Source organism: Giraffa tippelskirchi, chromosome 13 (genome assembly GCF_054371585.1).
Source record: "Giraffa tippelskirchi isolate mGirTip1 chromosome 13, T2T-mGirTip1v1.2.pri, whole genome shotgun sequence".
Taxonomy (NCBI): domain Eukaryota; kingdom Metazoa; phylum Chordata; class Mammalia; order Artiodactyla; family Giraffidae; genus Giraffa; species Giraffa tippelskirchi.
In genome coordinates this window covers 115,114,152-115,141,571 of record NC_137287.1, presented here as the reverse complement: position 1 = coordinate 115,141,571, position 27,420 = coordinate 115,114,152, and the positions used below count along the sequence as shown (strand labels likewise).

The 27,420-nt window shown below is 51.5% G+C and overlaps 1 protein-coding gene across 1 annotated transcript; it reads left to right on the top strand.

Annotated features, from left to right (window-relative positions):
* The first annotated feature begins 1,406 nt into the window (after positions 1-1,406).
* On the top strand, positions 1,407-22,941 carry SDC4 (syndecan 4). The gene is made up of 5 exons (XM_081557107.1): positions 1,407-1,509; positions 14,250-14,388; positions 15,525-15,571; positions 16,788-16,980; positions 20,932-22,941. Exons 1-5 carry the CDS (start codon positions 1,441-1,443, stop codon positions 21,081-21,083), a joined length of 600 nt encoding a protein of 199 aa, XP_081413233.1. The 5' UTR covers positions 1,407-1,440; the 3' UTR covers positions 21,084-22,941.
* The last annotated feature ends 4,479 nt before the right edge of the window (positions 22,942-27,420 follow it).

Here is a 27,420-nt window from a genome sequence, read left to right as displayed (position 1 = left end):
ATACTTCGTCTAATAATTCCAACAGTGCTTGTACTTGGGACCTCAGAGGATTTTACCAAACCCTTCCTCACACACACACACACACACACACACACACACACAGAAAGTAAGGAGGATATGCAGGGGGTAATGTGAACAGGAAACTGTCTTATACAAAAGGTGGGATCTGAGAATTAAGATAAACTTGCCAGAGACTTTCCTGGTGGTCCAGTGGCTAAGACTCCAAGCTCCCAATGCAGGGAGGCTGAGTTAGATCCCATACGCCTCAATTAAGTCCATAGCATCCCAAAGAGTCGGACACAACTGAGTGGGTAACACACGAGGGCTCACATGCCACAACTAAAGATTTTGCATGCTGCAACTAAGAGCTTGCACAGCCAAAGGAATAAATATTTTTTTAAAAAGATGAACTTGCCAAACAGCTCTCAAAGACAGCAAACTTTTTAGGAAGTTCGATATCAAGAAAACAAATCCCTTAAAACAGAGGTAAGCCACCCTAAGACCAACAAGCCCACCCCTAGATTGTTTATTTATGCTCAGCCCACTAAGAATGCTTTTACAGAGACCTCCCTGGTGGTCCAGCAGCTAAGACTCTGAACTCCCAATGCAGGGGGCCTGGGTTCCATCCCTGGTCAGAGAACTAGATCCCACATGAGGCAGGTGAGAGTTTGCTTGCCACAACTAAAGATCCTGTGAGCTGCAACCAAGACCCAGCGTGTACAAATAAATAAATAAAAATAAACCTTTATTTTATTTTATTTTTTTTAAAAGAATGCTTTTACATATTTAAATGGTTGGGAAAGAAAAAAAAATCAAAAGAAGAATCCTATCTCATGGCACGTGAAAATTATATGAAATTCAAATTTCAGTCCAGTTTAATCAGGACACAGCCACTCTCTTTCCTTTAAGTATTTAAGGTTGCCTTTGTGCTGCAAAGCTAGAGTTTGAGTAATTGTGACAGAGACCATCCCGGCCTAAAACATTTAGCTCTTGACAGAAAAGTGCCTGCTAACTCCAGTCTGAAAACAGCCGGCGATTGTTGCCCATTCTTGGAGGGAAATGTACCCATCTGGAAGGGCGCTGATCTAAATTCACAGCCCTGAGCAAGTCCTTCCGGTCTGAGGGTCTCAGTTTCCCCAACTGTAAAATGGGTTTCTGCACAGCGCTCTCGGGTCACCTGCCTAGCAGGGGATCGGGGATCGGGGCTACTGCAGGCCAGAGCCTGGATGGACTGAGCAGCCCGCGCCCACGGGGCGGGTCCCTCGGGTTTCCAGCGGGGCGGGTAGGAGCAGCACCCGGGAGGCCCAGCTTTCGCGGGGGAATTCCGGGCGGGGTGCGGTAAGCGGGGGCGGGCCGGGGCGGGACTGATCACCGCCTATAAGAAGGGACGCGCGCCAGCCCTGGCCACCCGCCTGAGCGCCTTCTGCGGACCGCAGTACGATGGCCCCCGCCCGCCTCCTCGCGCTGCTGCTGCTCCTCGTGGGCGTCCCCGCCGCCGCCGCCGAGTCGGTAGGTGCTTGGAGATTCCCGAGGGGAGCCGGAGGAGGGGGGGGCGGACCGGTATCTTCTTTGTTCCTGGGATCCTGAGGTGGGGTCCAGGGGCGGGCAATCGGGGCAGTGCGCCGTCCCCAACTAGAGCCCGAGACCAGGGAAACTTTGTTGGAAACTTTGCCCTGGGGTCCCAGGGAGGCTCCGGGGCGAGGGCGGGTGGGTGACCCCTCCGCTCACGGTGCGCCCCCAGCCTGTTGCGCTTCTCGCCTCCCCCTGGCCTCAGCCCCGCCGCGGGCTCCAGGCTCGGACGTGACTAAGCTGGTGTCACCTCGCCTCCCCTCACCCTCTCGCCCCTTCCCCGGTGATCCCAGGGCTGGCTCGCGCCCTGACCCCCCTCCGCGCCCTCCAGAATCCGAGATGGCCTCGACATGAAGGAGGCTGCGTGTACTCGGAAGGGGGAGGGGTGCAGGGTTCTGAGGGGCCTTGTTTCATGCACCGGGGTAGCGGACTGAGCCCTGACCTCAGGTTTGGCCGCAGCCCTGCCACTGGCCTGTGACTTTGGGCAAGGCCTTGCCCTCTTCCGAGTCCCAGAGCATCTGGGGGACTGGGATGGGAGGCGAGCAGTGCTTCCATAGGGTCCGTACAAGGCTGGGACTCTGATCTTTCCCGGGCAGACTGGAGGGACTGTGTAGGCTCAGAACTTCGCCAGGAGTTGAGCCTCTGCTTTTTGCCAGAAGAGCGTTTATTTCCACCGATCTGACCGCTGGGGAAACCCAAAGCACTCACCTTTGGGTGGGGTGAACTGGGACTGGGGAAAGAGACCATCTCTGTGAGCCCTGAGTAACCTCCTTACTGGTCCTTTACTGGTCTCCCCACTTACTTGTCCCTGTCATAGTGTCCAAAGCCCCGGGCCCACCAGAAGCTCCATTCATCCCAGTGGTCAGTTGGGAAAGAGGGAGGCCATCGCCTCTGGGAAACTGGGCCACAGGAATTTCTGAGAGAGGCTGTCTGACCCTGCCCCCCAAAGCCTGGCCTCTTTGGTACCCTTAAACCTCCGTTTTGGGAAGAGCAAGTGGCATTTAATCTTAATATCAGTTCTCAGTGGGGCTCCCATTTCTCTGGGATGACTTAGAATAAGTCCTTTCTGCCTGGCAGGCTTCATTTGAGATCCCGAGCTATACCCACCCTCCCCTCCCCAGGACCCCCTTCCTCGCCACCCCCCAGATAACAGTTGCAGCCTTGAGTGATGACAGCAAGCCTTCAGTGCTCATGAAACTGTTCTAATAGCTTTCTGATAGCTGTTCTAATGGCTCTGTCAACTAGTTTTGTTCAGCCCTTGTGTTTACTGTTTTAAACTGGTCCTGAGGCTAGAGAGGTTAACCAACCTGCCCAAGGTCACACAGCTGATAAGGGGCTGAGTCAGATGCAAATTAGGCAGCCAGGCCTCCCCGTCCCTTTTTTAATCTTTAGCTCCTATCTTGATGTGTAGTCCGATGCTACTCTTGAGTGGCTGCAGTTGTGGCCCATCCTCAAAACTAGTTTAGAGTAGATAAAGAGGAGATAAAGATTTGGGGCAGCCAGCCACAGAGAAATCAGAGGGAGAAGGAAACCGAGGCCCCAAGTAAGGTGATGACCTCCCCAAACTAAGAAGGGCAAGCTTGTCAAAAGATGAGTGGCTGAGTCAGGACTCGAACCCAAGCCTGCTGCTCCCCCATGCAGCGCTCTAAACTAGGCCCTGAAGGATGTGTTGGTGTCCCAGAGGTGGAGGCTTCCAAAGGAACAGCGTGGCGCGTCCCACCAGCCTGGGCAGACTGGGGAAAAGGGGAAAGAGCCTGGAGGTTGAAAGGTCACTGCATGGACAGTCACATGTCAGTCTTGGCTCAGGGGTTGCCCAGCCTGCAGTGGGTGGGAGGCGGGGGGTGTGGCGAGAGAGGCAGGCAGCTGTCCCCTGGGGGCGGTCAGAAGGATGTGGTTTAGGGGAGGGCAGGTGGTGACCCCTGAGCTGCAGGAGAAGTGAGCCCTGGGCAGCTGCTTCCTGAGAGAGGTGTCCGTCTCTCCCATCCTGACCTCAGCACTCCCTTCCTGGCTAATGTTACAAGGTCTTCCACCTTGAACTGGGTCACAGGGCTTCCCCTTTTATCTCCCCTCTCAGTCCCTTTCCTCCCAGGGCAGTAGATGGAAAAATCAGACCCAGTCACGGTTGGATTAGACCACAGAGATGATCTGGTCAGCCCTTTCCTTTTTTGCAGAGAAAACTGAGGCCCAGGGAGAAGGGTGGGGCTGATAACAGTTGTCATTTATGAAGTGCTCTCCGTAGACCAAGTCCTGGTGCGTTTTAGTCTCATAAAAGGCCTAGCATGTGAGGATTATATTATGCCCACTTCACAAGTGGTAAAGTGGTACCATCTTGGGGTAGCAGAGAGCTCCAAGGCCATCAGAATCTCTGTCCTGTCGTCCCCCTCCAGTAGTGCTATTGGGACCACTTTGCAAATTTTTGGTCTGCCCCCCTGCCACCCACCATGTCCCCCTCGGTGCCACAGGTTTTGGAAAGGGAACCCAGCCCAGCCGGAGCCATGGCCTCTTCTGTGTTTGGCGGGGCTTGCGGGCCTAAACCAGTTCTTCTTGTCCAGCTGGAAGCATTCCCCTGATCTACCTTCCTGCCACTCCCTCCCTGGCCAATTAAAGGCAGCCTTGTTTTGGGAGCCGCCATGGGACCCCCACCACCCCCTCCAGCGGTATTGCTTCCCAGGGGCATAGACGTGGCACCTGGCCCAGTCAGTTCTGGAAGTGCCCCCACCCACCCCATGTACTTTAGCTAAGAGACGTTTCTGGTCTTGAGAGTTTTCTCCTTGATTGCACAGAAGTGGGGGTAGGAACGGAAGCCCAGGGGTGTCTAGGACCCTTGAGTGGCCAGAGAGAGCCCTTTGGAATTCTTAGAAGCCCCGAGAGCTACTAGAGCTACGATAGGAAAATATTTGAGCCTCACTTTGAAGGGTGTGAGATTGGGTCTCTTTCTCTGGGTTGACATCCCCCATCTGTAAAATGGAATTTGAACTGAATAGACAGCCCTTTCCAGCTTGGATAGTCTATTAATAATTAAGTACCTACTCTTTGAAAGGGTGGTGGGAACCATAAAGACATCTAAGGCATTCCCTCCCTTGAAGAAAGGCTTATGGTTCACGAGGAGCATTAACATCCTCCATCAAATTCTGAGCCCTCATCCCCTACCCCCCTTCCACCCATGCACACAGGAACTCTGCTCTGTGGATTTTCAGTGAAATACCTGGCCCGGAAATGCCTGTATGAATGAACAAATAAATGTGTTCTTGTAACTTCATGCTAAAAGGTGCACTGAGGTTGTTTATTACTGATACGAATACCTCCCCGTGATACTGTGAGGTAGGTACCATTAGCTTCACTTTTACAGGAAAGTGATGCTCAGAGGAATGGAGGGGCCTGCCAAGGTCAGAACCAGGTCTGTCAGGTAACACAGGCTGTCTGATTTGCAGGTCCTCGGAGGACATTGCAAATGAGGAAGTTGGCTGGGTTTGAAGGCAGATGCCTTGGGTCCCTCCTTCTGAATCGCTGGTTGACCTTGAGCACCCATGCCCTCTGGGTCTCAGTGTCCCCAACTCTGGAAGGAGGAGATGGGACCAAAACCCTCTCGTGGGTCTTTTCTGGTGGGGAACAGGGAACGCTTTCTCAGCCTCCTTGGTAAAGACCCTACAGGAGAAGCGACAATGGGGAGGCGGGTGGTGGAGACATTCAGCTCCTGCCATCGCCAGCTCCTGGAAACAGAAGCCTTTTCCAAGGACTTGGAGTTCTGAGCCGGCCTGAATGAGGGGCTGGGGGAGCCAGGCTGGGCTTCGCGCCCCAGTTCCCTCTAGGGAGGAGTTGGCTCCTAGCTCTCCTAGGCCTCCCGGACTGGTGGGCGTGATTTTCAAGTGACTACTTAAAACTGGGGGAAGGGGCTGGACAGGGCTCTGTGAGTCACTGGAGGAGAGCCATAGCTGGCCTGCCTGAGTCACCCCCATTTCCTTTTGGCCTCCTGGGGATGTGGGAATTGGCACCCCCTTTAGGGACTGTTAAGGATAGTCAAGCCAGTGTCCAGGGCCTTGAAGAGACATACAGAAAATACTAGCCCTAGGCCCCAGACCCTCACAGGGCCTTGCCCAGCTGTGGACTTGGACAGGTTAGAGTTCAGCCAGTTCTCCAAATTGTCCTCTGCAAGACTTGTGGTTGCCAAGGTGGGAAGAAGAAGAGGGGAAGGGATGGATTGGGAATTTGGGGTTAGCAGGTGCAAACTGTCACACATAGAATGGATGAATGATAAGAGCCTCCCGTATAGCACAGGGAACTATATTCAACATCCTGTGATAAATCATAATGGAAAAGAATATTAAAAATACTATATATATATATGTTTAACTGAATCACTTTTCTGTACAGCAGAAATTAATACATTGCAAATCAACTATACTTCAGTTTTTAAAAAGTTAATAAAACTATATATATCCCTCTGCAGAGAGTATAGTGCTCTGTCCCCCAGCCTTAAAGCAAAAGTGAGGTTGCAATTGGTCTGAGTTTATGGAGCAAAGTATAGTCCAGGCTTGACTTGACCCCGGGATTCTCTGACACCCTCTTGCTTCTTGGGATTGGCTGCTGATCGGAGGGCTTTGGAACACTGATTTGGAGTTAAGCAGAGAATCCCAGGGACGGCGGAGCCTGGTAGGCTGCCGTCTATGGGGTCGCACAGAGTCGGACATGACTGAAGCGACTTAGCAGCAGCAGTAGCAGCAGACCTGACTCCAGGGCTGTGAAGCCCCACTCTCACTAGCTCCATGGCTTGGGACCTCAGCTATCTGTTCTGTAAGAACCGGATTGTGGAGAGCCTTGTTGGAGATGACAAGGCTGCAACTGAAGCTCTTAGGATCTGGCCTGGTAAATGGGAGGCGTTCTTAGCGACAGTTCCCAGCTTTGCCCAGGCCGCCTTGATGCCAGATGGTCCTTTCCTTTTGAGGATCCTACCCCCAGAGGCCCCTTGGAAAGCTCTCTCCCCTCCCCCCAACAGCTGCAAGGTGGGTGGGGAGGAGTCTAGGGTGGGGCTGGGTGACGGAGCCCAAATCTCCTATTTGTTTGTCTTAGAAGTGGGCCGTTTGCTAATTACTGGATGGGTTGATATTTAAACAAGAACCAGTTCCTGACTGCCCCACCCCTCCTGCAGGGATCAGTGGGAACCCCCCTGTTGAGCAATTTTCAACCAGGAGGGAGAAGGGACAGGGGGCTGGGAACCTCTGGGGTCATCGTCTGTCCTGGTGGAGTCTTGTCCTGTAAGAGGAGGGCCGGAGTTGTTTTCAGTCCGGAGGCCCAAGGAATTGCAAAAAAACCCAGTGTTCTGGGGGAAAAGGGGTGCGATGGTGGATAGAAAAGGTACAGTGTTCTGGAAAGCTAGTTTTCAGATGTTTTCACCGCGTGATGCCTAAGGAGCGCGGAGAAGGCATGTGTCAACAGTTGGAGCCTAATTTAACCCTGAGTTCAATAAACCTGACTTCTTGGGCGGGTTTGTTATTAACTCACGGGTAACCTTTGGGCGCGTCCCCTCCGGCCCTGTCCCCAGAAGGCAAGATGACTGGAAAATGGGTGTGTTTCACAGTCAGAGAAACCCAGCTCTGTGGCTCAGCCCGGGACACACAAGTTAGTTAATAAGTCACTGGGCCGACGTGAGCCCCAGCGTCCTCTAGAAAACACGTGTGTCACTCCCGGGCCATCACTGGTGTTTGGCAAACTTCTGTGTAAATGTCTGGCTCAAGTTTAGTTTATTATTAGCGGCTAGACAAGGGTTCTTAACCTGGATGGCTTGGGGAGGTGGTGTCTGGGTGCAGGTTGAAAAATAAGAACTGGTGGTTGTGTTTCTTAGGGTTCAGACTTTTTCCTCCCTCTCCTAGGGCTCCAGGTGTCCCCAGAAGATCACTCTGCGATCTGATCAGCTCTTTCCAGCTTCAGCCTTCCATAGGCCCACCCCGGGTCAGGCCCAGGGAGTCAGCACCCCGTCCCCGTCTGGTTGCCTTACTCTGCACCTCCCCGCCCCCTCCTTCGGCCCTGAGCTTGGTTGCCCCAGTTTTGTCTGGCACAGTGGCAGGGGCTGCTAGTCAGGTGACACCTGGGGTAATGGAAAGGGGAGGCAGGGATCGGCTGGTATGTGTGGAAAGAGTGACTCGGTGGGGCCCGGCCTGTGGGGACTAGCTGTACTACTCCACCTTGGGGCATGGGGGCAGGGGTGACCAATGGCTGGGACACTCCTGGCCCTGGGGAAGCCTGGCCAGGAGATGTCTGTGGGACAGGATGACCCGATTGGGAGCAGTGGCTTCCCTGAGAGGCGGTAGGGAGGCTGGGAAGGGGCAGGAAGCCAGCACCCAGGGCAGACCTAATTGGCCGAGACAGGAGATATCAGCTCGGCTCTGGAGAACACGGGAGGCTTGTTTACGGGGCCGCCCTCAGATCCAGCGGGGACCTGGGATCCGCTGCTAGATTACAAGCCCGGCCTCAATGCACCTCTGTCTCTTCGGCCCCTGAGGGAGCTGGCCCCCTCCCGGCCGTCTCCACAAGCAATCGGAACAGTGCCCAGCTTGGTTACCAGGCCCGCAGACAGAGGAAGGCTTGTCTCTTTGAGAACCGTCTTGTATAGGTGGGGAAACCGAGGCCCCGAGAGGGAATCTCCCAAGATCATCTGAGCTGATATTGACAAGGATGCCACGGCATCAGCCTCTGGCAGGGAGATGTCCAGAGGCTCTAGAAGCTTCCCTGACCCTTACCCTTCCCACCTGCAGCTGGCGTCCCTCTGTCCTGGAGCCCTGGTTCTGGGAATGGGCTGCCCTAGGGGGAGGGGAGAGGTAGGGAGGGGGAATTGGTGAAAAGCTGCTGGCAGTGCCAGACCTGGCTTCTCTCCTGAGCGATTGTGTTTGGAGTAACCCGACCTTGGAGTGGGCAGGGCGGACATTCGAACCCCTGCCCCACCCCCACTCCCATCCCCAGACCTGGCTTAACCCTTCCCGGACCAGCACACCAGATCCTGTATTGGTGGTGGGTGGTATCTTCAGATCTCCTAGACACTTTTTTCATCCTCAAGGCAGGTCAGGAAATACTCTGGGGACTCAGGGGCTCAGCTGAGTTTCAAGTGTCTCTGGTCACTGCCATTTTCTCTTTTGGAAAAGTACAGTGCTCTGTCCTCTGCCTAGAACAGGTGCTCCAAGCTGTGGGAGCTTGCACAGATCTCTGCTCATCTCCGGACCTTTCTCTCTTCCACATTCTCAAGGGGCCTGATTGGTTGTTGATAAGTCTTTGGTCTCAGAAGCACAAGAAATATGTGTTATAGGGCATGTCTCTTCACAGTTTGCAAAGCACCTCCCCATCCACCCACCACCCTCTTTCTAGCAATGCAGCTACTTCTATGCCTTTTCTCAAGTCTCTGAACCTTTGAGCACTAATCCCCTCAGCTGGAAGGAAGGCAGATGGGGGTTAATAGTAGCTGCTACTCATTGAGCACCTGCTGTGTACCAGGCCATGTGCTGGGCCCCTGGCATACCCCTAATGCTTTTCACTTCATCTCATCCTCCTGCAAGGTGGTACTTACTAGCCTTGGTGACAGAAAGAGGAAACTGAGGCTTCAAGATGTGAAATAAACACCAAGGCTCATGGGAACGGCAGGGCTGTGGTTTGCTATTGGAGCTGCTTTTACAGGTCCCCAGGCTGGTGGTGGGTCTTTCCATTTCTGCCAGGGTGCTGAGTCCAGATTGAGGCAGCTAGGTTTTGCTCATTCCGGGGGACATCTAACTGTTCTGAAGAAGAGTGAGAGAGGACCGCCGTGCCTTATCAGTGGCCCCTTCTGGGGATCTCCTGCTAGGACCCCTCTGCTGCATTCAGCAGTTAGGGCCCAGGGTCCTCAGCGTTCCTACTTCTTCCAGAATTTAACTTGCCCAGTGGTCCTTCTCATCTCATCCCCGCCCTGGAAGAAGCGTGTCCCTGACCCCTGGGGGTGACTTCCTCCCCTGGGAAAGAGACAGGCAGGGGGAGACGAGCCTCTCTTTGCCTCCCACCAGTTCACAGTTAAGCAAGCTCTGACCCTGAACTTCTCCCCAGTGTCCCAGCCAAAGTTTCTCTTTTGTTTGAGCAATATCACTTTTACCTTTGTTGACTCCCTGGCCAAGGGAAGGGGTGCCCTGGAGCCCTGGCCTGGCAGCAGGTGCTGTGGACGGTGGTGATGGGGTGGAGAGGGGTAGCGTGGGTGGCAGTGAGAAGTCTGGCTCTGGCGAAGACTCGGTCTCGAGAAAGATCTCAGTTTGAATCCCAGCTCTGTCGCTTTCTAGCTGAGTGACTTCACACGAGTGACTCAAGGGAAAGTCACTTTCCGGCCACATGGGTAGAGCACCTCACCAGGCTGTTGTGCCAATCAAATGAGCTCGGATGGGGGAAACCCAGCATGGTGCCCAGCGTGTAGAGGATACTACAGTCACCCCAGCCGCCGTGCTTTTCCCAGGGGACTGGAGTTGCAAGACTTTGCAATAGGGTTGGCGACTTTCCTAGCTTCATGCCCATCACCTCAGGACTGGGTGGGGGTTACAGCTGGAGTGGCAACAGCTGCCCGTGGATTTGTTGAGACCTCTGTGTGCGTGATCAGTCACTTCGGTTGTGTCAGACTCTTTGCGACCCCATGGACTAAAGCCCACCGGGCTCCTCTGTCCATGGGATTCTCCAGACAAGAATACTGGAGTGGGCTGCCATGCCCTGAAATCTCTAGCGGAAAGCATCCAGCCCCAGCCCCAGGTGCCCACCAGGGCCTGCTTGTTCAGGTGTTGATTTCTGTTGTGTGTCCATGAGTAGGACTTCCGGGGAAGACCTGGAAGTGGGAAAGGAAGACAAGTCCAGCCTAGGAGCCCAGAGACCCAGGTTCTTTCAATGTTTTTTTTAAGAGACCTAGGTTCTAAGTCCAGTTCTGCTTCGGTGACCTTGGCAAGGGTGCTTATCTTTTAATCTGTTTGCTGGGTAATAAAATGAGATGGTTGGGCTAGGCCCTCAGCTACCTTCTGTTGGTAGGCGTTAGTCTCAATAGCACAGAATACACCTACTGTTTTTTTGTTGTTTGTTTATTTGGCTGCACCCGCTCTTCGTTGTGGCATGTGGGATCTCCAATCTTCGCTGTGTCCCGCGGGATCGTTAGTTGTGGCATGCCAACTCTGAGTTGTGACATAAAGTTCCCTGACCAGGAGTTGAACCTGAGCCCCTTGCATTGGGAGCGCAGAGTCTTAGCCACTGGACCACCGGGGAAATCCCTACCCTTCTTTTCTATGGAGAGTCCAAGGAGGCATCCAGATGCCCACCAGGGTCTGCATACTCGGTTCTTGATTGTTGTTGTGTGTCCACGAGTAGGACAAAAATACAGAGAGACCTGAGCGCCTAGAGAGGGTGCCTGTGCATGCACACACGTGTGGATACCCGCTCCCCAGGTAACGATGGGATGAGCCAAGAGCAGGGTGGGGTCCCTCTCTGGTCAGGGTGGGGCCTGGCTGCTGGGTGGCCTGGTTCTTCAAAGTCACCCCAGACTGAATGGGCCTAGTCTGCAAAGAGGGTGGGGGAAGGGAGGGCTGTTGGCACATGGCCTCCGCGCGCGCGCACACACACATACACACACACACACTCACACACAAAGGGATGTTTGCCCACAATCCCAGGGAGCATGGTTCCGCCTTGCTGCCGTAGTCTTAGGGCTCCTGCACTCTTGGGAATTTCTCTCTTGTCAGGGATCTTGGGCAGAGCAGGACCACTTCTGGAGCTAGAGAAGGATTGATCTTATTTATTATTGAGCCACGAGGCATGCAGGATCTTTCTTCCTGACCAAGGATCAAACTGGTGCCCCCTTCAGTAGAAGCAGTGAAAGCACTGGACCACCAGGGAGGTCCCAAGCCCTGTGCTTTTAGAGCCAGGATGGGTACCTGACGGGATCTAATCCCTCTGTGATTAGATCTGACGAGATCTGAACCATTCCTGGCTGACCTTAAGTAAAGTCATTTATGCTCTCCAGGAACCTGGTGTAAAAATGAAGGGTTGTCATTGGGGAGGGGAGGGAGGCTCAAGAGAGAAGATATATGTATAATTATGGCTGATTTGCACTGTTGTATGGCAGAAACCAGTGCAACATTGTGAAGCAATTTTCCTCCAACTAAAAAATAGATTTAAAGTAATGAAGAGTTAGGGATGACCCAGTGACCCCCAAGGTGGCTGAACTGGGAATCAATCTAGGTTTCAGTACCAGTTTTGTTCTGACTTGGTCTTGCTTTCCTGATGTAAAACAGAGGTAGCCACTACCAGCCAATCAACGTGCTAATCCTAGGGGAGGTTTTGAAACACTCCTCAGTACTTTCACCCACTAAGAGAAAGGCAGGATCCATAAATAAACAGCCGTGGCTCTCCGGGATGGGGAGGTAGGGGAAGGACCCAGCCTGAAACAGTCCAGTGGCAGGACCCTAGCCCCCGTCCTGAGAACTTCAAGCTCTGGCTGGTCTCCAGGCTCCATATGCAAGTGGCCAAACTACCTTCTTTCCCTCCTGGGCTGAGTTTGACCTCTATTTGACAAGGCTCCATCCTGGCCGAGGTAGGCGGACACTCCGTGTACCCGTGTGTTTATGGGTGTGTTGATCTGTATGTGGCTAAAGGCTCGGGTGACCTATGCCTGGGTTCAGGTCCAGAGTGGCCACTTTCTGCCTGGGTGATCTTGAGCGAGTGACTTCAATTTTCTGAGCATCCCCCCAACCCCCTCCCTCCCCAGTGTTTCAGCAAATAAGAGCTCCGAGGAGGACCTACTTCAAGCTAAGTGCTTAGTTTGGTAAGCTGCCTAGATCCTGCTGTTTCCGATTCTGCCGCCCCCGGGGGAATTTGCAGCAGGAGATGCGGATGGGAGCACAGGGACCCCGCCCTAGGTGCAGGCAGCTTGCACATCCACCGAGGAGCCATCTTCTGGAGCTGCCAAACTAAACCCACAGGCATGGGGCTGTGCGGGGGCTGGAATTCCAGCGCCAGCAGCTCCCCAGCTCCTGATTCCCGAGTCATGAAGTCATCCCTCACCAGGGCTTAACCCCTTCCGGCTCCCCACCCCCATGTGTACCAAGTGTTCAGCGGAGATTCTCCCTTCTGTGATGATGGGAGGGGAGAAATCTCCCTCCCAGCCTGACCTCCCTCCCGGGAATCCAGCTGCCCCAGACAGACAGACAGGGTGGAAGGAGACCCGAAAGTCTGGTTCCACCCACCTCTCCCCAGAAGCCTGGGCCTCTCCCACGGATGGTAACCTTGTCTTAGGGACAGATGTTCTTTTCCAGGCCGCTCTGTATCACTGGCAGGTCTCCGCTGGGTGGAGGACGGAGTGGGCCAGGCAGAAACAGAGCCTGGCTCTTTCCTCTCTGAGTGTGTAGCTGACTCACCGTGTGACCTTAGGCAAGTCACTTGTAGGAGGGCTCAGATTCTTTCCCTTTCTGTGAAATGGGAGGGCAGGACCTCCCTGGCCTCCAGCTGGTGTTCCGTGGTTCTGAGCAAACCCCGCCCCCCTCCACACCTCCTGCAGTTAGGGGGTTGGGGGAAGAAGAAGGTTTGGGGCAAGGGGTTTGTATTGACCTTATTCGCAACCCTGACTCTTCTGGGAAATGGTAGGCACTTGAATATTTGAGTTCATTAGTGAAAGAATGAACTTTGCCCCGGGGCTGCTGTTCTTGTGGGCAGACAAAGCCTCAGCCCAGAAGCTAGCTGGGAGGGTGGTGCGAATCCCAAGGATTTCCGACTCTCTAGAAGGAGCTTTGTTTTCCCCTCAGCTGAATTTGCGGGTTTGGGAGCCGGGTGGCTGATGTTCTGCAGTTCCTGGAGCAAGCTCTCTGCCTTCCTGGATCTTTCATTCTTTCTTTGTGAAACCTTCTCAGTGGCAGTGGACCTGAGATTCTAGCTGGGAACGGCTGGGGCCCCCATATGTGGCAGCGGAGGGGTACTTAGGGGGTGCTGGAGTGGATAGTCGATGAGAGCAGAGACGGCGCTCTGCACTGCACGGCTGCAGAATGGCTCCGTGGGAGATGTTTGGAAGGCTGAAGACACGAGTGTGCTCACGTACGCTTGACTCACCAGGTTCCGGGCAGCGCCCTGACCCGAGGCTGTCCTGGGACGTGAGTGAGCCAGCCCTGTCTGTCCCAGCCTGGTCTGACTCAGCTGGGAAAGATGTCCGGGTCAGGGCAAGACCAGAGCCAGCAACCCTCTCCCTGCCGTGGGTGAATCAGCAGTGACAGCGTCAGAGCACCCCGGAGCGTGGACGGGGAATGCTGGCTCTGAAGTCAGTCTTCACTCCGTCTGCTCCCACGAGTCACCCAAAGAAAATGACTTAATGTCTTCAGGGCCTAGTTTCCTCGGTTGTAAAACTGAGGTGAAGACTGGTCTTCAGAGTTATTAAGAGGCAGGTCCTGGCCTATAGCAAGTGCACAGTATAGGGTACCCAGCATATTTATATTCTGATTATGCCACCTTCATTATTTTTTTAACCCAGAATGGGAATGGGTTTTGTCTAAGGCCACACAGTAAGTTAGGGAACCCAGGTCTCCAGCCTCTGGCCTGATGCCCTTCCAGCACCCCAACTCCCCTTCCTGAACACTCGCTTCACTGCCTTGCAGGGTTCTGGGGCTGCTAAAGAGCATTGCGGGGGCTACTGGTTGATGTGTCTCCCTTTTTCACCCTAGATCCGAGAAACTGAGGTCATCGACCCTCAAGACCTCCTAGAAGGCCGATACTTTTCCGGAGACTTACCAGACGATGAGGACGTCGGGGGGCCCGGGCAGGAATCGGATGACTTTGAGCTGTCTGGCTCTGGAGATCTAGGTATGGAAGAAGTAGGGGGCCAGCCTGGGGCTCAAGGCTGCAGGAAACCTGTCTTTTACAAAGGTGACCCCACTTCGGGACTTGAATTTTCCTATTGTGCCCCTCCCCGTTAAAAAAAGTGGGGGGGAAACAAAAGTAACTGGATCAACCCATTCCTGAGACCCTTTCCGGTCGAGATGTTTGTTGCTTGAGTCCATTTGTAGTAGAAAACCAGTCTGAACCTGTCTGCCTTTGGACAGGATTGGGTGGGAGTGGGCGTTGGGAGGAGAACTGAACTGTGGCCTGTTTTCCTTCCTTTGAAAAGCAAAGGGAGCCGCTCAGGAGCCTGGGGGCAGGGTGGGGAGAGCTGTGGGTGGGAACCGAGCACCAACCCCTGCTTCTGCAAGGGTGGGATTGGGAATCAGTGAAGGGGCCTCCTGGGGCAGGGCCAGGGGCCCGTGTCTTTCTTGGTCATTTCCTGGCTCTGGCTGACAGGCTAGACAGAGCTCCTGAAAAGCCTCCCTCCTCTGTGTGGGGTGGTATAACGATTTGAAGTTTGAGTTCTGGAGTCACATAATCCTGAGTTCAAACTGCTGCTCTGTGACCCCTGGGCCTCAGTTTCCTAATCTGTAACATGGGAATAGAAATGACCTTACGTGTTGCAGAGATTAGACTGAGTTAAAAGCCCTAGGCACTTACCACGTTCTCAGTATATACATTCATATTGCAATTTCTAACATTTACTGTTGCAATCTAGAGTCTTCTCAAATGAGTCCCCTGGGGGTCTTGTTAAAATCCAGATTTTGATTAGTGGCCCCTGAAATTCTGCATTTCTAACCCCTCCTGGGTGATGTTCTTGGTCCTGGGATCTACATGGAGCAAGAGTTTGGAGCTGACAGAGTGTCTGCCCAGTGACCGGCTCAACATTCCTATGAAAGAACCAGGAGGACAGGTCTCATGAGCTCCATTTTACAGATGAGATGACTGAGGCTGGGATGGGAATGATCACCTGCTGGACATATGCCAGACAAATGCTCATCACCTGTTGAGCATTTGGGGGCCGATTGTGAATTAGAACTCCCACCAGCCGCGGCTGCAAGGGTCATCAAGCTGGGGGTAACTGACCTTACATTCACACGACCTTTCTGACCTTACAGATGACTCAGAGGACATCCGGATCTTCCCAGAAGTGATGCACCCCTTGGTAAGTAGCTCCGCACTTTGGCCTCTCCTCCTCTCAGCACTATTGAGACAAGCAGAATAAATTCGAGTCTGACCTCATTCTGCACAAAGGCTTTTGTGGCCCTGAACTCTTGGGACAGGCACCGCTAAGGGTCACAGGTAGACCTTCCTCTCTGCAGGGATCACTAAGTGATAAACACTTGGATGTGATTCTAGTCTCTTTTGCTTTTTTAATTTTTATGTCATTTATTTATCTGACTGAGCTGGATCCCAGTTGTGGCACTTGGGATCATGCGGGATTTTTAGTTGCAGTAGGTGGGATCTAGCTCCCTGACCAGGGATCACACTCCAGGCCCCCTCCCTGCCTTGGGAGCTCGGAATCTTAACCATTGGACCATGAAGGAAGTCCTTCCAGCCTCATTTTTGTGTGCATTTCTAGGTATTTCCCAACATTAATATCAAGTTACACATGCCATTCTATGTACTGCATGTTTCACTTACAGTGATCATGAGTATTTCCCCACGTAACTCACTGTTTTTCCTATTCATTTTTATAACCTTCATAATCAGAGTTCACCTAGTTGCCCTTATCTATGGGAAAGTGGTTTATGATTTTTTGACATCCTATAACAACAGTATAACAAGCATCTTTTACACAAATCTCTGATTAGCTCTTTAGGACAGAGTCCCAGAGGCAAACTGCTGCATTGAAGGGCAAACTATTTCTACAGTTTTGCCAAACCACCCTTCAGGGTATTACTCTAGAACACCTGCTTCCCTGTGCCCTTGGTCATATTATCATTCCCCACTGGGGATAGATTTACTGGAAAAGTTGGGCTTCCCTGGTGATTCAGATTGTAAAGCATCTGCCTGCAATGCAGGAAACCCAGGTTCAATCCCTGGGTTGGGAAGATCCCCTGGAGAAGGGAATGGCAACCCACTCCAATATTCTTGCCTGCAGAATTCCATGGACAGAAGAGCCTGGTGGGCTACAGTCCGTGGGGTCGCAAAGAGTTGGACACACTGAGCAACTAACACACATAAGAAAAGTTGAGGGTGAGGATTTGACAGTGTGATTGTTGAGGGGTAGTTGCTGGCATCTGCTCTAGGACCACGTGGTTTGGCCGGCAAGAGGCAGAACCATTCCCCTCCCGGCTGAATGTCCCTGTCCCCTGCATTGGATCCCCCTCCCCACAAACCACACTGAGTGTTGGTCTCTTCTCCTTCCCACCATCCAGGTCCCTATAGATAACTACATCCCTGAGAAGACAGGGAGCCGAGTTCCCACCGAACCCAAGGAACCGGAGGAGAATGAAGTTATCCCCAAGAGGTCATCCCCTTTTGATGGGGACGAGGATGTGTCCAACAAGGTGTCCATGTCCAGCACAGCCCAGGGCAGCAACATCTTTGAGAGGACAGAGGTGCTGGCAGGTAAGGTCCCAGGCTTCCCCCAAGATACCCCGAAAGGGTAGAGGGCTTGGGCAGGGGATGGTGCTGCAGGCAAGGATGCCTCTGGCCCAGTGGTCCCCGACCGTTTTGGCACCAGGGACCAGTTTCATGGAAGACGGTTTCTCCACAGATGGGATGGGGTAGGGGTGACGATGGTTCAGATGGTAATGCGAGTGATGGGGACCGGCAGATGAAACTTGGCTTGCTCACCTGCTGCTCGCCTCCTGCCGTGCAGCTGGGTTCCTAGTAGGCCACTGACCAGTACCAGCCCGGGGGTTGGGAACCCCTGCTCTAGCCCGTTAGGCAATTTGGTACCCCTCCCTTGCAGCCACTGGGTGTCCTGGGACCTTGAAGGCTGACCCTTCCCCTTAGAGGTGGCTCTGACTATGTGTGCAGCCTGGCGGACCGAGAGCAAGAATTGCATATCAGAGACTAAAAAAATAATAGATGTTGAGTCGTTCACTTGCTGTAAATCCTTTTCTATTTACAAAGCACTTTCCCAGCCTGGGTTTGGCACCTGGGATGTTAATTATTAAAAGTTAAACTTCCCGTGAAAACTTCCCCTTTAAGCCCAGAGGCTCCTTTGAGTTGGGCTGGCTTCCCCTCCCCCTGCTGTCACCTGGCAGCCTGGTGACCTTGGCTGAGACACTTTCCAGCCTCAGTTGATGAGGCGAGCCTCAGTTTTCATGTCTGCAAACGGCCACCATGCTACCTCCTTGGGTTGGTGTAATAACTTTGTGAAAAATAGAGTCTAAAATAACTTGGCAGACTGTAAAATGTTTGTTCCCAGTGGTAGATGGTGTGTGTGTTAGTCGTTCAGTCGTGTCTAACCCTTCGCAACCCCGTGGACCGTAACCAGCCAGTCTCCTCTGTTCATGGGATTTCTCAAGCCAGAATACCGGAGTGGGTAGCCATTCTTTTCTCCAGGGGATCTTCCTCACCCAGGGATCAAACCCGGGTCTCCCGAATTGCAGGAGGATTCTTTACCAGCTGAGCCACAAAGGAAGCCCAAGAATACTGGAGTGGGTAGCCTATCCCTTCTCCAGCGGATCTTCCCAACCCAGGAATCAAACTGGGGTCTCCTGCATTGCAGGTGGATTCTTTACCAATTGAGCTATCAGCGAAGCCCCATAGTATATAGTATAGTGTAGTATATGGCATGGCATAGCATAGCATGGCAAGTAGTAGGTGGCCCACAGGGAAACTTCCTGTGCCAGATTAAGAAACTAACACTTTGGCCTCAAGTGGGAGCCACAGGCTTCCTGACTAATGTGCTATGTGGGGAAAGATGTGTCCCAGGGTGAGACTTCAAGGGTGGCTCTGTCGAGCCTGACTATGGGGCCTTCGGCTGGGGTGGTAACTGGCTCTTTTCCTTCTTCCTCGGCAGCTTTGGGGGTCTCCAAAGCTGGGTTGGGGACTTTGTCAGAGAGGACTCCCTTTCCTGCCAGGTTTTTACAGGCCAAGGGCCAGTCTGGATGAACCAGCCTAGTGAGGGGGGCACCGTGGGTCCAGGCTGGCTTACTCCTGTCTCCTGGCAACCGGCTGGGCCAGCAGCTCTGAGGAGGCTGGAGGTGCAAGGAAAGAGCCCTGGGTCCTGCCTCTCTCCGGGACAGATAAAAGATCTTGTCTGCATCTTGCAGGGTATAACCCCCAGTGACACTGGGCTCAGCTCAGCCCTGACTCTGGCCTCCAGGTCCCTGAGTCAGTATTCTTTTAACTTTCTGTGTGATGTGGGTGGGGTGGGGAAACTAGAGGGCCCTTGGAGACCTTTTAGTCTTGTAAGTCAAACTATTTGGTGGAAGTCTTTTCGAGGTAAAACCCAGCCCATCTTTCTTCACCCACAGAGTTTCACTTTTAGTTGGTGGATGTGGGATTAGCATAAGGTTTTGCTTTCACCAAACAATGGTTCTACTGCTTTTAAAGAAAAATGTAGAAACCACTGATCTAGTCCAAGTAACTGTTTCTTATAACATGGGAGACTCAGGCCCAGAGAAAGCAAGCCCCTTGCTTTAGGTCACATAGCAAGTGAGAGCCGGTCATCTCTTAATACATCCAATGGAGAATGACCGAACCCTAACCCTTTCTCAAGGCAAGTCTGGGGTTGAATCTATCACACATGCAAGATCTTCATGTGAAAAGTTACATTGTTGAGACAGCTGGGTGAGATCCTCCATTCCAGTAGCTTTTAAACAGTACCTGGTGGTGGTGGGGTGGAATTCCCTGGTGGTCCAGTGGTTAAGACTCACCACTTCCCCTGTAGGTGGCAGGGGTGCTATCCTTGGTGGGAGATCGAAGATCCTATAAGCTGCACAGTGCAGCCAAAAAAAGCCACCCTGGAACCTGGGAGTTTATCAAGTGTTTGCCGTGTGCCATATGATTCACACGCCCCCTCATTGAGTGCCCACAACACCCCAATCCGACATGTATGGTTATCTATACTCTTACAAATAAGGAAAATGAGGCTCCAAGAAGCCTTATCTCTTATCCAAAGGCACAAGACCAGACAAGTGGTGAACCTGGCATTGGAACCTCGGGCCACAGCTGCTTCTGAGACTGTCCTTGAGCCTTGAGCTTCTGGGGACTCCCAGCACAGACCAAGGGTCTAACAGAACAGACATCAGAGGGAGAGGTGATAGAAATGGGAAGGGGGTTGATACCTGATGGTCCGGGGGGCACTGTGTTGCTGCTTTTTCGTCGTTTTAGCCAAGAGAGAACCTTCCTTGGCTCTCCTGCCACTCCGTCCCCATTCTGGGCGTAGATTTGGAGTGTGTGCAGGGGCGGGAAATTAATCTTCTTAGGCTAAGACCGAATTAGGGGACTCAATCTGTCACAGGAAGGATTCTAGGAGACATCCCCGCCCCCTCAACAAACAGGAGTGAGCCCTCCAGGCTGCCTGGGGTCATACAGAAAACATACGTTCACCTGCTCTTGGCCAGTGCTCCTCTCTGAGCCAAACAGACTCATTTATTAAGCACCCACTGTTGTGCCAGAACAATTCAGGGTGGCAGGGACACAGATACAAACCACAAAAAGTCACAATTAATGAATATTGAGCATATGCTATGCATCATTCTGAGCTCTCTTAAGGGGATTGATTTATTTCAACCTAGGGACAAACCTATAAGAAAAGTACTATTGTTTCCATTTTACAATGAGAGAGATGAAGGAACTTGATTATTTAGATCCCATTGCCAGTAAGTGGCAGAGACAGGAATAGAATGTAAGCCTTAAGCACTGAGCTTCGTATGTGGGGACATAAACCAGGTGTATAATTTTTTTTTTTTTTGCCGCACCACGTGGCATGTGGGATCTTAGTTCCCTGACCAGGGATCAAACCTGTGCCCCTTGCATTGGAAGCACGGAGTCTTAACCACAGGACCACCAGAAAGTCCCAAACGACATGTGTAATTCTTTGTAACATAGGAGTGTGGACACACGCACATGTTGTAACTGTATATAGTAGCATATACCCGCGTGTGTACAACTGATCAGTATAAGTGTAGGTCTGCCTAGGGATGTGTGCACACAAGGTCAGCTAGAGAGCTCCCTGTGCTAAGGACTGTGGGGTAAGTAGGTCTCAGGGGGATTTCCACAGCCTGCTATTTTTCTGCTTCCTGGCTCAGGGCTGAGCTGTTGCTGGGGAGTTGGCCTCGTGTTGGGAAAGAACCTGGCTTTGGACTCCAGCAATGTGGGTTGGAAGGATGCCTTTGTCACTCTGGTTCTGTGGTTTTTTTAGTGCTTTACAGTGACTGCCTTCTCATGAATGAGGCGGTGAGGATCAAATTCAGTAAGGCGTCAGCAGAGTATGCCCCTGGGGGGGATGGTGAGGGCGTCCGGGGGTCAGAGAACCGACCGAGAAGAAGTGGCCCGTGTACCCTGAGGTCCCGACTGGCAGCCAGCTCTCACCTCGCTGCTCCCCTCTCTCCTCTCCAGCTCTGATCGTGGGCGGTGTCGTGGGCATCCTCTTTGCCATCTTCCTCGTCCTGCTGCTGGTGTACCGCATGAAGAAGAAAGATGAGGGCAGCTACGACCTGGGCAAGAAACCCATCTACAAAAAAGCCCCCACCAATGAGTTCTACGCCTGAAGTTTCCCCCTGAGCACCTACTTGGACTTTAGGGGGAAGGGACACTGAAGGATTTTGAAGGGTGGATGTTCAGGGAGGGGTAGGGCAACCCAGTTCTGATCTATCAGCATCTCCAGCTCTGATTACAGTTTCAGTGTCAGAAGAGACATCACCTTCTACTGTTCCTGCTTGCCTCTTGATTCTCTGGGCCTCCACTGTCCCAGCAGGAAAACGGGGTTAAACTTGGCCTTTCTCAAGGCAAGTCTGGGGTTGGATCTGTTTCTTCATCTTCCCATTTAGAATCTAGGCTCAGCTTAGATCCTGTACTGAACAGGTCTGATCCAGAGTCTTTCTAAGCTATTGTACAAGTCCTGCTGGAGGTCAACCCCCCCACCTGCCAGCCTTCCCCCCTGCCGCCCTTCCACAGCCTGGCCCCTCGGCCAGGAGCTGGGAGAAGGAACCAGAATCATCTATCTGCACCTTGAGATGTGTCCATCAAAGGCACCTGCAACCACATTGTGGGAGTCTGGGGTACCCCTTGGGCCATTCTAGGCTCTTCCAAGTGACTTTTGGAAGTCAACCTTTTTTATCTGGGGAGAGGAGCTGAAAGTTCATCCTGAATCAGACTTGTAGAATATTCTTAAGTCTATTTTTAGTGGGGTATTTTTTTTTAGTGGTTCATTCCTTTGTACAGAGCCTCCCTCCGTGGGCAAGAGTACACAGAAGCCAAGGCTTTCTCTGCCCTCTTGCACCTTTCCACAGTACCTGCTAAGTTTGTATTTAATGGTGTTTTTGTTTTTGTTACTCGAAAATGAGAGAAGAGTCGGAGATATAATTTTTATTAATTTTTTACTACTATTTATAGCTTCAGACAGGGCCTTTCTTTCCCTCTTTTGCCTTTTTTCTTTTTTTCCCCTATGCTTTTGTTTTTTTAATTCTTCCTACTTCCCTGCTCATGACCTTGGCCCTTTCTGAAGCTGCTTCCTCTAAGAAGCTCTTGCTGAAATATAGTTTTTTTTTTTAGCAGATCCCAAACTATAACGTAGGGGATGGTGGGATATTTGTGTCTCTTTCATGTAATATATTATTATTCTTCCTTGGTTCTAGAAAAATAGATAAATATATTTTTTCAGGAAATAGTGTGATATATTCCTGTGTGAAGTTGGCTGGGTGGTTGAGTGAGTGAATGTTTGTGGGGCTGAGTGGATTTTTGCCTCTTCTTCAGGTCCTGTTTCTTGGTGCCTTCTCCCAACTGGGTTGGAAACCTTCTCTCTAGCTTTTGCGTTGAGCCCAGCTGGGGTACCTTCATTTGCGGTCTCCAAATTTAAGAGAAAACCGGAGAGCTGTGCTATCCAACATGGCAAGTGCCGGCCACACTGAAATCAATTAAAATGACAGGAAGTTAAAGTTCGTTCCTCAATTACACTAATCCACATTTCAAGTGCTCAGCAGCCACGTGGGGCCGGTGGCTGGTGTACCAGACAGACAAGTAGAGCCCACTGGCATCCGTTGACAGCACAGCTCGAGAACTGAATTGGTTTAATAAGTCACAGGCTCAGCCTTGTTAGGATGACCTTTGTCCCTCTAGACAAAGGGGGACAGGGAGGGCTGATCAGGGCCTGGCTCTGGGGCTTACCCTAACCAGAGAGGAGAGACCTAGTGGCTCAGGCTGGCCAGGCCACATCTCCTGACCCCATGGGGGGACTGGGGGGAGTTACCCTTGCTTCTCTCCCCTTCTGTGACCCCAGGGTCCCAGCTGGCTGGGTCCTCTTCCTCCCCCCATGTCCCGTTTCTTCCGGCCATGTTGGGAGTGAGCACCTCACATTGTTGTCTGTTACTGATTTTTTGATAAAAAGATAATAAAACCTGGTACTTTCTAGATCGCCTGCCTTCATCATTTCAAAGCCCGTCAGACATCATCCTTTCCCTTGATCTCAGCGGATCCTGAGATAATTGCTGCCAGACACCGGAAGGCAGAGATATATAAGAAGCCAAGAAACGGCCCAGAAAGGAGGCAGGAAAGTCAGAACGTGCACACCGTGGCCTGCGGCCATGTCCTGCCTACCTCGGAGATTTGTTTAGGCGGCCCCGTGTTTAAAAAACAAACACAGAAATCCTTGGATTCTTTGCCAACTATGGAAGTGAAGATGTTTCTCATAAAAATCCAGATTCCCTGTTTTTATTGGGGGGATGTGGAAGAAATCAAGAATTGGCAACTCAGGTAACCATAGGGAGTTGCATGTGGGCGGGTCCCCACTTAGATGCAGGCTCTCTCCTTTGCCACAGTCTGTCCATCTGCTTTACTCACGTCACCTCCTCGGCCTCTGGGCATCATAGCTGGTGGTCTCTGGACAGATAGCACTGACACCTCTCTTGATCCTCATAACAACCCTCTGAGCTGAGTGAAAGGGAAAGTGTTGGTTGCTCAGTTGTGTCCTACTCTTTGCGACCCATGGACTGTAGCCTGCCAGGCTCCTCTGTCCGTGGAATCTTCCAGTCAAGAATACTGGAGTGGGTTACCATCCCCTTCTCCAGGAGATCTTCCCAACCCAGGGATCGAACTCAGGGGCAGATTCTTTACCATCTGAGTCACGCTTCTGAGGTGGGTAGGGTCCTTTTTACCGAGAGGGCAACCCAAATTTTGCTTGTCTGTGCAGGGTTAAATCTTCATGCTGGGACTTGGACTCCGAGTCCAAGTTCGTTGGGGTCAAGGAAAGGATGCAAAGAAGAATTGGCAGTAGAAGCAAACCCTCATATCACAAACGTGCATGCCAGGAACCCATTCTGTCCTTTACACCTGCACCAGTTCAATCTTCACAATAATTCAACAAAGTAGGTGCTATTAGTAGTCCCATCTTATAGATGGGGAAACTGCAGCTAAGATAAATAACTTGCCCAAAGAGACACAGCTCATCAACTGTAGAGGCGGGTTTTGAATCCTTGCGGCCAAGATCTGGAGTTTCTCATCACTGCCCGTCAGAGAGTTTATGTCACCCAGGGCCCCTTCAGGCTGCACTCCCTTTGAAGTAGGGAGCCTGGTTTCAGATCCCTCCTGAGGCCCACGAAGCTTGAGTGGGTCTCTGCACTTGAAACTGGAATCTGTTATTTGTTTTTTGACTGCACTGCGTGGTATGTGGACCTTCCCTGACCAGGGATCAAATCCATGCCTCATGCAGTGGAAGCTCAGAGTCATAACCACTGGAATCCTGCAGAAGTTCCTCCCATGTGTTCTATCTGCGTTATCCAATCCAGTGGTCATTTGTCACATGTGACTATTTAAGTTAAAATTAAGCAAAATTCAGTTCCTCAGTGGCACCAGCCATACTTCAAGTCCTCAAGAGCCACATGTGGCTGGTGGCTACTCTATCAGATAGAGTAGGTATGGAACATGTCGAACGTGGCAGGGCTAGGCCGGATGGTGAGAATGGGTCAGAACCCCAGGATTTGGATTTCAGCTTCATTAGCCATTACCTTGATCTCCAGCATCCTCTGGGGTGGTAGGTCAGAACCTGGTCCCTAGGAGGCGCTCCATAAGTGGCACTTTACTCTCATCATGACCACTTCTTTTGGGTTAGGTATGGGTTCTAGAGACCCTGTATCTTTTATTGCTGTGTTAAATTACCCCAAACTTAAGAGTTTATGGCAACATAAATATCTCACAGAGTTCCCACCTTGGGCTTCCCTGGTGGTTCAGTGCTAAAGAATCTGCCTGCCAATGTAGGAGACGTGGGTCCCATCCCTGGGTCGGGAAGATCCCCTGGAGAAGGAAATGGCAACCCACTCCAGTATGCTAGCCTGAAAAATCCCATGGACAGAGGAGCCTGGCAGGCTACAGTCCATGGGGTCACAAAGAGTTGGGCACAACTGAGTGAGTAAACAACAAAAAATAGTTCCCATGGGTCAGGAGTGAGCTAGATGGCTCTGGGGTCTCGTGGGATTGTAGTCAAATTGTTGGCCAGAATGGCAGTCTTCTGAAAGCTTGGGCTGGAGGATCCAATTCGAAGATGGTGCACATGCATGTCTGGCAAGTTGGTGTTGGCTATTGATAAGAGTCCCTTGCCATGATCCCCAGAGGGGTGATTTGAGCATCCCCATGTCAGAGCAGGTGGCTTTTCCCAGAGAGTCATCTAAGAGAGCCAGGTGGAAGCTCAGAAGTTACACACTGTCATTTTTACTAAATCTCATTGGTCACAGGAGTCCACCCTATTCACTATGAGAGGGGACTGCAGGAGGGTAGGAATACCAGGAGGCAAGACTACGCAGACGCCATCTTAAAGGTTGGTTCTTATAGTCCCACTGCTGGTCAACTCCACAGGGGTTAATTTACCTGGAATGCTAACCCCGAGTGGAAACTGGTATATTATTTCTGAGAACTGGGCTGGGGATTCAAAGCAATGTTGTACAACACTGGGCCAGTTTTGTCCATGATCCTGCCAATCTTCTGAGGCAGCAAAAGCACTGACCCCTAGACGGGGCAGTTCCTTTCTGGGGCATGGGGAGGCCTTCAGGCCAAACAGATTTCTCTTTGCCAATAATCTGCTATGTGGTTTGGGAGAGTGAGATGGTCAGGATTCCAAGATGGCCCCCAGTATTTCTGCCTCCCCAGTGTATATGACCTGTCTATTCCCTCCCCTTGAGTGTGGGCATGATCTCCAAAAATGACGGATGGGAAGGTCACATTGGGCAGCAAAGGCGAAGGGGTTCTGCAGATGTAATAAAGGTTCGAAATTAGTTTTTGAGTTAGTAAAAAGGGAGATTATCCTGGGAAAGGAAATGGCAACCCACTCCAGTATTCTTGCCTGGGAAACCTCATGGACAGAGGAGCCGGGCAGGCCACAGTTCATGGCATCACAAAGAGCCGGACACGACTTAGCAACTGAACAATAACAGCCACAACCAGGCAGATTGTGACTTGGGGAAATACTTCTTGATGGAAACGTGGCATAAAATGCAGAGTGACGTGACCTACCAGTATGCAATATAGAGTTTTGTAAGAAATTAAATTTGCGTATAGAATAATAGTTGCAAATATTCAGACAATAAAGTCCGTGGCTAAAGGAAAACAGTTGAAGATATGTAAAAGAGGATCTGGAACCTTCCTGAAGAGAGTGATGCTCTCTTGCTGGCCCTGAACAAGCAAGCTGCCGTGAGCTCTACAGCTACGAGGACATGGATTTTTCCAACAACCATGTGCCTCGGAGAGACTGCAGCCTTGGGAGCCCTTCAGTAGACAACCCAGCCAAGCTGTGCTTGGACTCCTGACCCATGGAAACTGTGGGGCAGTAAAAAGTGTGGTTACAACCTGCTATGTTTGTGGTAATTAGTTATGTAACAGAGAAAACAAATACAAAACGTTCACTTACCTCCTCTGTTAGCCAGACTAGAATACTGGAGTGGGTAGCCATTCCCTTCTCCAGGGATCTTCCCAACCCAAGGATCGAACCTGGTCTCCTGCACTGCAGGAAGATTCTTTACTATCTCAGCCACCAGGGAAGCCCCTCTCACTTACCTTCTCTGGACCATCAAATCCCTCATCTGTACATTGGAGGAAGCCTGTAGTGTTTAGATCGTCTCTAAAAGTGCTTCTGGGGAATTCCCTGGTGGCCCAGTGGCTAAAACTCCATGCTCCCAATTCAGGGGGCCCAGTTTTGATTCCTGGTCAGGGAACTAGATCCCACATGCCGCAACAAAAGCCCTGGCCTGCCGCAAATAAGAGCATATACAGACAAATAAAAATAAATATTTAAAATTTTAAAAATGTGCTTCTGGAGTAACAATGGCTATGACTGGTCCATATAAACTGGTTCACTTTGGGCCACTGTTGAAAGTATGTTCCACACGTTATCTTATTTCTCACGACATCTTATGAAACCAATCCTATTTTCCCCATTTACAGAAAAGGAAGCTGAGGCACAAAGAGGTTAAGTGCCTTGGACTAGACAAAGTCATACAACTAGTGTTCATACTGCTTGGCCATTGTCTGAAAAGTTGCTGTCAGCTCTGCATTCCTTCATTTTAAGGTGACCCCTCTGAAAATACATACGCATAATTAGTGTGAGGAGAAGGTAAGGTATGCATAAACACATAGTGTATGTACATACACATCGTTCTTGACCTACAATGGGACTATGTCCCAATAAATCCATCATAAGTTGAATATAGTTGAAGTTGAAAATTTATATAATTCACCTAACCTACCAAGTGAAAGTCACTCAGTCTTGTCCGACTCTTTTCAAACTCATGGACTATATAGTCCATGGAATTTTCCAGGCCAGACTACTGGAGTGAGTAGCCTTTTCCTTCTCCAGGGGATCTTCCCAACCCAGGGATCAAATCCAGGTCTCCCGCATTGCAGCCG

Coding starts and splice junctions, on each gene's coding strand:
- SDC4 (XM_081557107.1), top strand. CDS start 1,441: ATGGCCCCCGCCCGCCTCCTCGCGCTGCTGCTGCTCCTCGTGGGCGTC. Junction 14,389..15,524: donor GTCTGGCTCTGGAGATCTAG/GTATGGAAGAAG, acceptor CTGACCTTACAG/ATGACTCAGAGGACATCCGG. Junction 15,572..16,787: donor CAGAAGTGATGCACCCCTTG/GTAAGTAGCTCC, acceptor CCCACCATCCAG/GTCCCTATAGATAACTACAT.